This window comes from Theropithecus gelada, chromosome 16, assembly GCF_003255815.1.
Source record: "Theropithecus gelada isolate Dixy chromosome 16, Tgel_1.0, whole genome shotgun sequence".
Classification (NCBI taxonomy): Eukaryota; Metazoa; Chordata; class Mammalia; order Primates; family Cercopithecidae; genus Theropithecus; species Theropithecus gelada.
The window spans coordinates 55,803,399-55,817,124 of record NC_037684.1 but is presented as its reverse complement, the minus strand read 5'-3'; the positions used below and the strand labels follow the sequence as shown (position 1 = coordinate 55,817,124).

General features: G+C 51.1%; 1 protein-coding gene across 2 annotated transcripts in view; it reads right to left on the bottom strand.

The window, feature by feature from the left end:
• NARF (nuclear prelamin A recognition factor) overlaps window positions 1-8,648 on the bottom strand; it is a 30,225-nt gene extending 21,577 nt beyond the window's left edge. Inside the window, exons 1-3 of one of the 2 annotated variants that reach the window (XM_025361512.1) lie at window positions 8,038-8,648; window positions 6,667-6,747; window positions 1,869-2,012 (exon numbers count right to left, since the gene is read on the bottom strand). In XM_025361512.1, the coding sequence (XP_025217297.1) occupies window positions 1,869-2,012; window positions 6,667-6,747; window positions 8,038-8,064 (252 nt within the window). In that variant the 5' untranslated portion in view covers window positions 8,065-8,648. The remainder of the gene's footprint in view (window positions 1-1,868; window positions 2,013-6,666; window positions 6,748-8,037) is intronic. The other variant, XM_025361513.1, reaches the window with a different exon arrangement.
• Between the last annotated feature and the right edge of the window lie 5,078 nt (window positions 8,649-13,726).

The following is a 13,726-nucleotide window of genomic DNA, read 5'->3' as shown; positions in this document are numbered from 1 at the left end:
AGATACAATTTTCTATGCATCAGGTTGGAAAAAACTGAATTTGATATTGAATGTGACCAGGATGGCTGCACACAGCTGTTTGCCCATATCACTTAGGGAAGTATAAAGTGACACAGACACTTTCAAGAGTGTTTTTGCAAAAACCGTTGATACCACAGAATTAAGTCTCTAGTAGTCTGCAAAGCTGCATCCACTAAGTCTGTACAACATAACAAAATGGCTGAAACCATTCTGTTCCCTGAAAGGCCAAGGGGGAGCAGGTGGGGACGGGTATGCATGGCGAACCTGGCTGATGGGGGTGGCATCTCCTGGTTCAGACCATCCTAACCAGGCAGCCTGCTGCTTGCTAATGGAGCTCCCGTGCAACTGCATGTAAGTCAGCGTGCACCCAGACACGACGAATGCGGGCAACACAAACTGCATGTGTGGTCTAGGTCATGCATGGTGGTCGACGCCTGTAATCCCAGCACTTTGGGAGGCTGAGGCAGGAGGATTGCTTGAGCACAGGAGTTCAGGACCAGTCTAGGCAACATGGCAAAACCCCATCTCTACAAATAATACAAAAATTAGGCAGGTGTGATAGCACACGTCTGTGGTCCCAGCTGCTCTGGAGGCTACAGGGAGCCTCCGGAGGTGGGAGGATCACCTGAGTCTTCCCACTGAGCCAAAACTACACCACTGCCCTCCAGCCTGGGTGAGACCCTGTCTCAAAAACAAAAATATTGTGATCTAATCGATGCTGGATGACTTGTCCAGAAGATGCCATGGGGGTAAATGGCAAACGCGAGAAGGCTCCTTGGCTGTCCCCTATGCCACCACACTTAAGCCAGTCAGTGTTTCTTGAGGCCCCTACCTTGCTCTAGCACACTACCTACTGTGAATGGGCTCCTACACCCCGGGCGGGGTAGGATGCCGATGCTTCCTTTGGAGGTGACAGCATGGAAACCAGGAAGTGCTTTTCAACCTCATCTGCCTTTGTCTCTTTCTCTTTCACCTGTGATATGGTTTGGCCCTGTGTCCCCACCCAAATCTCATGTGAAACTGAAGGCTGGGCCTGGCGGGAGGTGACTGGGTCATGGGGGCAGATCTCCCACTTGCTCTTCTCGTGGTAGTGAGTCCTCACAAGATCTGGTTGCTTACAAGGGTGGAGTGCTTCCCCCTTCAGTTGCTCGCTCCTGCTGCCACGTGAAGACATGCTTGCTTCCCCTTCGCCCTTCTGCCATGATCGTTTCCTGAGGCCTCCCCAGGCATGTCTCCTGTAGAGCCTGTGGAACTGTGAGTCAATTAAACCTCTGCTTTATAAATTACCCAGTGTCAGGTAGTTCTTTGCAGCAATGTGAGAATGGGCTAATACAACCATCTCACGGAAAGACAAGTGGCACCTCTAGTTCTGTATAGGAGGTCTGCAGGGACGAGCTGAAGGAAGGAGCTTTGGGAATTTTTACTTCCTTGGAGTGTCTCTGCCTTGCCCCAAGCTGATCAGTCTATTAGAACATAACTGTCGTGTCCGAAAACGTGCAGCAGAGGCAGAACAGCAGGAGCTCCAGCTCTGTGCTGCCCGCATGATCACCAACACCCGTGTTACCAGACCTCACCAGGAAGAGGCCCTGCTTAAGCCACAGGAGCCTGAGGGGTGGTGCCAGCCCCCCACCACTGCCTGAGCATCATTAAGGGAGCATGAAATTGTGCAGGGATTTTGCTCTTGATGGAGAGGATTGGAACAAGGTCAAAGCGGGACGTTAGCAACACCGGGAAAAGGCTGAGATGTGCATCGGCTGTCCCAGCAGAGGCTCCTGTACAGGAAGCCAGGACTCCCCTCGACCTCCAGGCCGGCTCCCCAGCATCAGCAAATGCCCTGAATGCCTTACCTTGTTAAGGTTCAGAACGCGGAAGAAGTCCTTGGCATTTTGCTGGGAAAGCTGGACTCCTTCCTCTGCAGTCACGCAGCTGTCACATGCCAGGCAGTCACTCAAAAATATCCTAGCATCAGCCAGCTTGTGGAATTCTCCCTTCTATGAAAGGAAGGTAACGTTTCAGCATGATTATTCAACAAATACTCTTTAATGTGCTTTTTTAGGGAGGGTAATACCCATATATGAATTCACAGTAAACACCGGAGACAATACCAGGGTCCAGGCCTGGTGCTCAAGGGGCTAGAAGCAGGACAGTCTCTGCCACTGAGCAGCTCAAGGTGGTAGAGGGACACAGGACACAGGGCCCAGCCCACGATGGCACTAGGGAACCATGCAGATGACAAAGGTGGAACCCAGCCCTAGCACCATCATGTGGTAGGAAGTAAATGACCCCTGTGTTCTGGAAGCTGACCCCACTGGCCCTTCCCTCCTCCTAGACCCCTTCCTCTTTGGTGCCTGTGATCCAGCCCTCTGACTGCTCCTCTAGCTCTGTGCTCCCTAAGCTTACCATCCCACGGCTCCCTGAGGCCACCCACAGCCCTGGCCTCTCCCTCAAGGCTCAGAACTTTACAACTCAGTGCTGGCTCTGCGTTTGCACTTGGACATGTAACAAGATGCTCATCCTGACCTGGATGTAGAGTCACTCTTTGATCCCTTCCAGCCTCTCCTTCCTGATTGGCCCTTGTGTCCCCCAACATCTGCTAAAACATAAACTACACCTCTGCTCTGCTCAGACAGCTGCCCCTCACACAGAGGGCCTGAGCAAAGCCAGTGGCCCCTGTCTGCCTGGGTCCCATCACAGCCCTCTTGGTCTCCACACGTCCCGCCCCACTGGCCCTTGCTGCTCTCGCCATCCCTCTGCATGAAGCGACCTCTAAGAGTCCCAGGCTCGCCCTGGGTGGCCTTCAGCAGAGAGGATGTCCAACACCTGCTAAAACATCGCCACTCCCTCACTCGTCTCTTCCCTCCCGACCCATCTGTACTCATGTTGCTGACTGTTGGCAGGAATCTGTCCCTCCTCACTAAAATGTAAGCCCATGAAAGCTCGAACACTGTCTGTTCTCCTGTTCCCCAGCACCTCCAAGAGGTACTACACACAGATAATGCTCAATAAATAACTGGTGGATGAACACATTAATACTCTGACGCTTACAGGAGTAATGTCAATAAATTACAGAAGCTCCTCAGGTAGTCCATGTATTTGTTTTTCTTTAAAACATGATTTGACAGGAGGCAGCTGTGGATGTCCCCCTCCTTCCATAGTGTGCTGTGAACGGCAGCTCAGGTGTCACCTCTGCCTCCTGTCTATGCATGACCCCATGTCTCTGTGCAGCCCACTCACCCTGGGATCTTGTTCTGCTGCAGATGGGCACTCAGGGCAGATGGGCACTCAGGAGGTCCACATGGGGCTCAAGAGTTTGTGCTTCTAACAAGTTCCAAGTGGGTCGAAGCTACGGCTCCACTCCAAACGTTTGGTGCCCACAGCTGCATGAATTCTGCCTCCACAGCCCATCCGGATCGAGGTGCCCATGACCAAACTGCACCCCTCACCCAGCAGTGCCTCCTCCCTGCCTTGCCACCAGACACGTTGTGTATAACTCAGTCCTTCCGTAAGGTTTCATGGTCCAGGTCTTATTCCCTCCTCATTTGTCACATTCTTTCTTCTTATTCCTGCTGCCTTCCACATTCATGCATTCTGCAGAAGCCCTGTTCCCTTTTATCAGGCCTGCCGGCCTCACTCTGCCCAGGGCAGCCCTGCCACCTGCACTTCCAGCAGAGTGCTCTCCTCACCAAACCCCAGATTCACACACTGTAGAAGGCCCAGTGTCTGTGGAGCTAAAACTGCACTCTCTTCCCTGCACTATGTCCTCTGTTCTGTCTTTACCACTCTGGCAGACTTGCCCAGGCCCACCACCTCTGCCTAGGCTCTCAAAGCTGCCACCCAAGTGGCTTCCTGCAATTCTTCCCTCTACTCTAGCCAGCTTAAGTCAGTTACCTCCATCACCTGCCCTAAAACAAACACCTGAGTCATCCCCTCACAGTCTCCACAGCTCTGCACTGTCACTGACCTGGCCAAGGGGAGCCACTGTCTCTCCCTAGAGCATGTCTGTCCACACCCTCCTCTTGCCTGGTGCCAGTGCCCTTCCCTAGACTCCCACCCTGAATTCTGACCACTCTTCAGGGTCCACTCCACTAACCCTAACCCAACTCCTCTCACCCTGTGTCTATCACTGACCTGGAAGAGCGCCCGCTTAGGCTGTGTACACACGTTATCTCATCCTCACCACAGTCCTGGGAGGGAAGTAACCCTACTCCCCAGGCCTCTGATAAGGAAATGAGACTCACAGGGCTTAGATATCTGTCCAAGATGTCACAACCAGAGGGCAGGCGACGGAGGCCCCTGGGGCCGGCCATTTAAGCGCACTGGCCCCAGCTGCCTCCAGGACTCCAATGCAGCCTACCTCTCTTCTGCCTGTGGCCAGCTCTTTGAGTGCTTGTCTCAGGCCCTGTTGCTCCCTAAGCCCCACAGTCCCCACAGCACACAGGGCAACCAGAAAACCTCTCAGATTAAACGTATCAGGACTACTAAACTTAAGGAAAAAATATGCTTCTGCCATATTGCCAACTCTCCATTTATAAATTGGTACCAGTACTTTCTAAGGGTAGAATGACCTCAACCTCTCCCAACATCTTTCACTCAGTAAAACAGGGATAATGGCCAGGCTTACAGGTAATGCTTCTTCTGAGCATGAAATGAGACTGCATGTAAGATGACATTCTTTTTTTTTCAGACGGAGTCTCACTCTGTCACCCAGGCTGGAGTGCAGTGGTGTGATCTCCGCTCACCGCAAACTCCGCCTCCTGGGTTCAAGGGATTCTCTTGCCTCAGCCTCCTGAATAGCTGGAATTACAGGCATGCACACTACGCCCAGCTAATTTTGTACTTTTAGTAGAGATGGGGTTTATCCATGTTGGTCAGGCTGATCTTGAACTCCCGACCTCAGGTGATCCACCCATCTCGGCCTCCCAAAGTGTTGGGATTACAGACGTGAGCCAACATGCCTGGCCATAAAATCACATTCTTGAGAGCCAGGCTCAGGGTATGTATCCAATAAACAGAAACCATCGCTACTAGCTAAGGATAATTTAAAAACAAGAACTGAATTAGAAAAGAGGCCAGGTGCAGTGGCTCATGCCTCTAATCCCAGCACTTTGGGAGGCCGAGGCACGTGGATCACCTGAGGTCAGGAGTTTGAGAACAGCCTGACCAACATGGTTTCACCCCGTCTCTACTAAATACAAAAAATTAGCCGGGCGTGGTGGTGCACGCCTGGAATCCCAGCTACTTGGGAGGCTAAGGCAGGAAAATCTCTTTAACCTGGGAGGCGGAGGTTGCAGTGAACCAAGATCGCACTGCTGCAATCCAGCCTGGGCAACAGGAGGCAGACTCTGTCTCAAAAAAAAAAGAAAGAAAAAAAAAGGAAACCATTAAAAAAAATTAACTACAGAATCATGAAATTTGAGTTATTTTATAAATTACCTATCTCAATACTCATTTTATAGAATGGAGCTTACTATTAAAAAATATTCAGCTGGGACTGAGTATAGTAGCTCACGCCTATAATCCCAGCAATTTGGGAGGCTGAGGCAGGAGGATCACTTGAGCCCAGGAGTTCAAGACCAGCCTGGGCAACATAATGGAACTCCATCTCTACAAAAAAATTAAAATAAAAAATAAATTAGCTGGGCACGGTGGTGCATACCAGCAGTCCCAGCTACTAGGGAGGCTGAGGCAGGAGAATCACTTGAGCCTCGGAGGTCGAGGCTGCAGTGAGCCATACAGTGAGCCACTGCACTCCAGCCTGGGTGACAGTGAGACCCTGTCTCAAAAGGGGAAAAAAAAAATTCAAATAAGAAATCCAATATTACACTACGTTTTCTTTGTTCCCAATGCAGTGTGTTTTGGCATGGGTGTGTTCTGAGAAGACAGGCCTTGTGCCACCGATGGACTGTCTCACACATGTCTTTATTAGCCCCTTCAAGTTTATTTCAGTCTTGGAGACAGAGTCTCGCTCTGTCGCCCGGGCTGGAATGCAGTGGCACGATCTCGGCTCACTGTAAGCTCCACCGCCCAGGTTCACGCCATTCTCCTGCCTCAGCCTCCCGAGTAGCTGGGACTACAAGGGCCCACCACCACGCCTGGCTAATTTTTTGTATTTTTAGTAGAGATGAGGTTTCACTGTGTTAGCCAGGATGGTCTCAATCTCCTGACCTGATGATCCGCCTGTCTCAGCCTCCCAAAGTTCTGGGATTACAGGCGTGAGCCACCACGTTCAGCCTATTTCAGTCTTTTTTTTGGGGACAGAGTCTCACTCTGTTGCTCAGGCTCGAGTACAATGGTGCAGTCTCAGCTCACTGCAAACTCTGTCTCCCAGGGTCAAGCGATTCTCCTGCCTTGGCCTCCTGAGTAGCTGAGATTACAGGTGTGCACCACCATACCTGGATAATTTTTGTATTTTTAGCAGAGATAAGGTTTCACCATGTTGGCCAGGCTGGTCTCAAACTCCTAACCTCAAGTGATCCACCCACTTCAGCCTCCCAAAGTGCTGGGATTACAGGCGTGAGCCACTACGCCCGGCCGTACTTCAGTCTTCTCTAAAGCAGTGATGTGCATGGTGCTGTGAGCCCCCAAAGAGAAAAACAGCAGCAGCATTTTACTCTGGGCTGATACAAAACTGAAAAATCTACTTGCCTCTCCATTTTCCTGGGCTGGACTCGGTGCATCGGCTGACACATTCTCTTGGTCATCAGTTTTTGTTTTCTTACTACATTCCTTAAAAAAGCAAAGGAACATTATTAATGAACTTTTAATTCGTCTCCATTAAGAAAATGTGCATACTCTGACCAATGAAGCTCATGTATTTCTATCTTCTTTTAAATTAATTAATTATTTTTTAGACAGAGTCTCACTCTCACCCAGGCTGGAGTGCAGAGGCACAATCTCGGCTCACTGCAGTCTCTTCCTCCCGGGTTGAAGCGATTCTCCTGCCTCAGCCTCCCGAGTAGCTGGCATTATAGGTATGCACCACCACACCCGGATAATTTTGTATTTTTAGTAGAGACAGGGTTTTGCCATGTTGGCCACGATGGTTTTGAACTGCTGACCTCAGGTAATCCACCTGCCTCGGCCTCCCGAAGTGCTGGGATTACAGGCGTGCACTGCCACTCCTGGCTAATTTTTGTATTTTTAGTAGAGAGGGGGTTTCACCATGTTGGCCAGGCTGGTCTCGAACTCCTGACCTCAGGTGATCCACCCGCCGAGGCCTCCCCTCCCAAGATGCTGGGATAACAGGCGTGAGCCACCGAGCCTGGCCTTCTATCCTTTCCCGGCCTTCTATCCTTTCTAGTGAAACAAAAGCGCACGTACTTAAGATCACACACACATCTCTATTGTCTGCAATAATAAAAAAGCAGAAGCAACAGTAGCCTCCCCTATACAGGTGAATTCCCCTGGACGCAGGTGTCCTTAGAATACGACGCAGCCACCCACGGGGATGAACGACCCATTGAACGCTCGGAAGCCTCCTGCCACGGTGTCACGCACAGAAGAGCCAGCCACAGAGCAGCATCCACGGGAGCCCATTTCGGCAAAAACGGCTACAAACCCCCCTGCGTGCGCTGCGCGCTGGTGGCCACGGCCTGGAGACAAGCGCGGAAGGCGCCGGTCAGCAGCCGTCACCCGCTTCCGCCCCTGCACCGGCTGTTCGGTGACCCTCAGCGGGACAGGTTCGAAAACGCCTAAAAACCCCTCGGAACGCTTCCGATCATTCCCGCCACGACCGGCGTTTACTCGGACTGTGCCGCGCGGCACGAGAGGCTCGGTCTCCGTTCGTTTCCGCGCTTCGCGGGCGTGGGAAAGATGGGCAAGTTCAGGGAGAACCGCTAAAACCGAGCCCGCGCCGGCCGCCTCCACGCCGGGCGGGCCCAGGGTGCTGAGGCCGGGGAAGCCCTGAAGAGCCCTGAGGCGAGCAAGCGGCCGGCCCGGGCCGCCAACCCCCGCCGCCCAGAGAGAGCCCCACGGGACAGGCACCGGGCGCGCGCCTCCCGGGCCCGCGGCGCTCACCTTGCGCGTGCAGTGCTCACACTTCATCTGGAGCGCTGCGGGCGGGAGGCCGGGCGCCTCGGCCTGAGGGAAGCACCGGGAGACTGGGACACCGCCGCCCGCCGCCCGCGGCCCTTTGTTGTCCTGCCCCGACGCGGCCTCACCCCCCACGGCCGCACTCGGCCAATGAGAGCACCCGGAGAGGACAAGCCGCACCCCTGGGCCAATAGGATTCCCCACCCCTACGGCTTTGTCTAGGCCAATGACAGTGTCGAGAAGGGGCGGGCCAGGCCCCAGAGCCAATCGGAGCGCGCGGGGCGGAGCGCAGCTTCACTCCACGTACGGCGCCGCGGGGACCGGGTTCTAGCGCCGGTTTTCGCTTCTCGCGGGTCCTGCGGCGGCGGCGGCGGCCAAGAGGCGTTCACCAGGGAGTCGGTGAGCGCGCGGACTGTCCCGAGGCCAAGCCGTGGCCGTTCCAGGGTGCTCGGTCCGGTGGTCACGGGGCCTGGAGGCCGCGGCCGGGCTCGCTCAGCCAGCTTGGCGTCGGACACTCGCCTTACTCGTGGCTCCCGACGGGACGAGCCGGGGGCACAGCTCTCGTCCGCCGCCATTGCCGCTTCACTTCGTGTCACGTAGGCCCGGCGGAGTAGCAGCGCGCATGCGCGGCCTGCCTGGCAGTAACCACGTGACGGACCCGGAAGCACGAGGGCAGATGCTAAATGATGGCCTTTTGACATTTGCGTGCGTTCATGGTGGATAATTTTACCAAGTACATTGGTGTGGGCCCTTACAGTTTACAAAGTAAAGAATAACACTCCTCCAAGAAATCGATTTCAGTTAAGCAAAATGGCTTAATGGTAGGGTTGGACTCCTCTGCTAATTATAAACATTTTATGAAATCAGTGTGTGTGTATTACAGAAATCAGAAATAAGAAATAAGAACATGTCTGGAAGAGTGTGACATAAGAAAAATAACTTGTAGGCATATTTAACAGACACCAGCAGTTCTCAGGATTCCCTATGTTAGAGCCTTTCTTCCTGTCCTCTGAGAAGTGAAAATGAAATCCAAAGACCCCCAACTGACTGCACGAACCCCCTACTGGCTAAGGAGATCCCAGAGTTACCTTGAAGATAGTTCTCAGCCATGACAGATGGGAGGTGAGACACCTGTTATTACAGGCGGCCCTTGGCTGACTACCATCAGGTTTTCTTTGCTAAGAGCTTGACGGAAACCATCCCTTTCGAGAGACTCCACCGCTGACAACCCTCCCATTTGCAGTTTCAGCGCAATTGACCAGTATTCCTTACTGATAAGAGATCACTGACCATGGAGTGGTTCTGGCCAGATGACATGACCCTCATGAAGGGGCCTGAAGCTTCACTGTGGTTGTGTGTGTTTCTCTCTTCAAAAATATTCATGACTCCTCCTGTAGCTTGCTAAATATGTATATTTACACACTACTCTGCAAAGATTCCTGTTCCTTTTGCCCCTCCCTGGAAGTGTCCGTTTCTGGCTTCTGGCCAGAGGCAGTGCTTCCCTGCCTGTCAAAATGGCCACCCTGCAGGCTGAAATCCTTTATGAGAAATAAAGCTCTCCTTTCCGAATGTATGAATCTCATCATTCTTCAGCTTGTCATTGACCGTCAGGTTCTTCCTGCCCGCTGTACAGACAAAAAGTCAATTCATCAAGATTGCAGCACGACAGGAAAAGAATTTAATTGACACCTGGCAGGCCACACAGGAAGACAGAGTTATTACTCAAATCAGTCTCTCCAAAGGCTCAGCGGTTAGGGTTTTTTATGGACAATTTGGTGGGCAGGGGACTAGGGAATGGGTGCTGCTGACTGACTGGGGATGAAATCATAAAGGTGTGTGGAAAATGGTCCTCAAGCACTGAGTCTGCCTCAGGGTGGGGCCACAGGAACCAGTTGAGTCCTGAGTCACAGGTTGGGGTGGGTTCACTCTGAAAAACATCTCAAAAAGCCAATCTTAGGTTCTGCAATACTGATATTATCTATAGGTGCAATTCGGGAAGTTGCAAACCTTGTGACCTCTGGCTACGTGACTCCTGAGCAGTAAGGGATTGTAGAAACCAGGCCTACATTTTAGCAGAGTTCAGGCCCCTCCCACAATCCTAAACTTGTGGCCTTTCATTAGCTTTACAAAGGCAGTTTCGGCCCCAGAAGAGGGAGGTGATAGTTTTAGGAAGGGACTGTTATCATCCTTGCTTCAAAGTTAAACCATAAATTCCTCCCAAAGCTCCTGAAATTAGCTTGGCTTATGCCCAGGAATAACCAAGGACAGCTTGGATGTCAGAAGGAAGATAGAATTAACTATGTGAAATTTCTTTTTTTTTTTTGAGACAGGGTCTCACTCTGTCACTCAGGCTGGAGAGCAGTGGTGTGATCACAGCTCACTGAAGCCTCAACCTCCTTGGCTCAAGTAATGCTTCCACCTCAGCCCTGCCGGGTAGCTGAGACTACAGCTTGCACCACCATGCCTGGCTAAGTTTTAAGCTTTTTGTAGATACAGGGTCTCCCCATGTCGCCCAGGCTGTTCTTGAATTCCTGGGCCCAAGTGATCCACCACAGCCTCCCAAAGTGCTGGGATTACAGGTGTGAGCCACTGCACCCAGCCTCTCTCACTGCCTTAATCTCTGCAAAGGTAGTTTCAAGTTGACACTTCAACGTTGAGGCTGGGCACAGTGGCTCACGCCTGTAATCCCAGCACTTTGGGAGACCAAGGCAGGTGCGTCAGTTGAGGTCAGGAGTTTGACACCAGTCTGGCCAATATGGTGAAACCCCGTCTCTACTAAAAATACAAAAATTGGCCGGGTGCGGTGGCTCAAGCCTGTAATCCCAGCACTTTGGGAGGCTGAGACAGGCGGATCACGAGGTCAGGAGATTGAGACCATCCTGGCTAACCCAGTGAAACCCTGTCTCTACTAAAAAATACAAAAAACTAGCCGGGTGAGGTGGTAGGCGCCTGTAGTCCCAGCTACTCAGGAGGCTGAGGCAGGAGAATGGCATAAACCCGGGAGGCGGAGCTTGCAGTGAGCTGAGATCCGGCCACTGCACTCTAGCCTGGGTGACAGAGTGAGACTCCATCTCAAAAAAAAACAAGAAAAACCAAAAAAACCAAAAATTGACTGGGCATGGTGGCTCACGCCTGTAAGCCCAGCACTTTGGGAAGCCGAGGTGGGCAGATCACAAGGTCAAGAGATCGAGACCATCCTGGCTAACACGGTGAAACCTTGTCTCTACTAGACTCCATCTCAAAAAAAAAAAAAAGGCCGGGCGCGGTGGCTCAAGCCTGTAATCCCAGCACTTTGGGAGGCCGAGACGGGCGGATCACGAGGTCAGGAGATCGAGACCATCCTGGCTAACACGGTGAAACCCCGTCTCTACTAAAAATACAAGAAAATTAGCCGGGCGAGGTGGTGGGCGCCTGTAGTCCCAGCTACTTGGGAGGCTGAGGCAGGAGAATGGCGTGAACCCGGGGGGGCGGAGCTTGCAGTGAGCCGAGATCGCGCCACTGCACTCCAGCCTGGGGCACAGAGCAAGACTCCGTCTCAAAAAAAAAAAAAAAAAAATTAGCCAGCTATGGTGGTGTGTGCCTGTAATCGCAGCTACTTGGGAGGCTGAGGCAGGAGAATCGCTTGAACCCAGGAGGTGGAGGTTGCAGTGAGCCAAGATCGTGCCACTGGACTCCAGCCTGGGTGACAGAGACTTCATCTCAAAAAAAAAAAAAAAAAAATTCTTATTTATAGTTTTCAGTTTGTATAGATTTTTACAAATGCATCAGTGAAATTCAGGAAGTCTCAACCCTCTAGATTACTCAAATTCATGTCAACATCTCTCAGAAAACATCTCCCCTCAACTTCAGCTTAAATAAAAGGATAATTTTAGGTTGTCATTTGTATAGCTTTTTGGTTAATGTTTTAAAAACATAACTGACCAGGTGTGGTGGCTCACGCCCATAATTCCAGCACTTTGGGAGGCGGAGGTGGGTGGATTGCCTGAGGTCAGGTGTTTGAGACCAGCCTGGCCAACATGGTGAAACTCCATCTCTACTGAAAATACAAAAATCAGCTGCGTGTGGTGGTGGGTGCCTGTAATCCCAGCTACTTGGGAGGCTGAGGCAGGAGAATCAGTTGAATCTGGGAGGCGGAGGTTGCAGTGAGCCAAGACCATGTCATTGCACTCCAGCCTGGGCAACAAGAGCAAAACTCCATCTCTAAAATATAAATAAATAAATAAATATAAAAACATAACTGTAATATGGTTGAAAGAACAAATTATGGCCTGGTGCAGAGGCTCATGCCTGTAAACCCAGCACTTTGGGAGGCCAAGGTGGGAGGACTGCCTGAGCTTAGGAGTTCGTGACCAGCCTGGACAACACAGTGAAAACCCATCTCTAATAAAATACAAAAATTTAGCCGGACGTGGTGGCGCGCACCTGTAGTCCCAGCTGCTCAGGAGACTGAGGCAGAATTGCTTGAACCTGGGAGGCAGAGGTCGCAGTGAGCCGAGATCGCACCACTGCACTCCAGCCTGGGCAACAAGGCAAGACTCTGTCTCAAAAAAAAAGTAAAAAAAAAAAAAAAGAACAAATTACAATCACCTAATTTTTTTTAATCAAATAGCCAATGTCCAGTTTTCCCCATTTTCTCACAATTTTTTTTACAGTTTGTTTAAATCAGGATCTACATAAGGTCTAGTATGTTCTATTAGTCTATATTACAACTGATTCATATGTTTCTTAAGTCTCTTTTTCTATGTGTGGGGAAAAGGAAGAGAGATCAGCCTGTTACTGTGTCTATATAGAAAGAAGTAGACATAAGAGATTCCATTTTGTTCTGTATTTGAGATGCTGTTAATCTGTGACCCTACCCCCAACCTTGTCCTTGCAAGAGACATGTGTTGCGGTGACTCAAGGTTTAATGGATTTTGGGCTGTGCAGGATGTGTCTTTGTTAAACAAATGCCTGAAGGTAGCTTGCTGGTTAAAAGTTATCACCATTCTCTTAATCTCAACTACCCAGAGACACGTACACGGCCAAAGGTCGCAGGGACCTCTGCCTAGGAAAGCTAGGTATTGTCCAAGGTTTATCCCCATGTGATAGGATGAAACAATGTTGCTAAAAGGTTTATCTCAAGGCACAGGATTTTCCTCTGAACTTATTCATATCACAGAGGTTTTTGTTCTTATGTCTTACTGCTAATTTCCTCCCTAAAAATGATCCTATTGTCCTGCCACTCCCCTGTCTTTAAGATGGTAAAGATAATTATCAATAAATACTAAGGGAACTCAGAGACCGGTGCCGGCGTGGGTCCTCTGTAAGCTGAGCGCCGGTCCCCTGGGCCCCGCTTTTCTTTCTCTATACTTTGTCTCTGTGTCTTATTTCTTTTCTCAAGTCTCTCGTTCCGCCTTACGAGAAACACCCACAGGTGTGGAGGGGCAGGCCACCCCTTCACTATGAACTTACGGAAGACATTGAAAAATCTCTTGATTTTGACATAACTTGAGGCCTACTTAGAAGTGGCAGAGTTCAAGCTGGGCACAATGGCTCATGCCTGTAATCCCAGCACTTTGGGTGGCCAAGGCAGGCGGATCAGCTGAAGTCAGACATTCGAGACCAGCATGGCCAGCACGGCAAAAGCCTGTCTCTACTAAAAATAAAAAAATTAGTTGGACGTGGTGATGCGTGC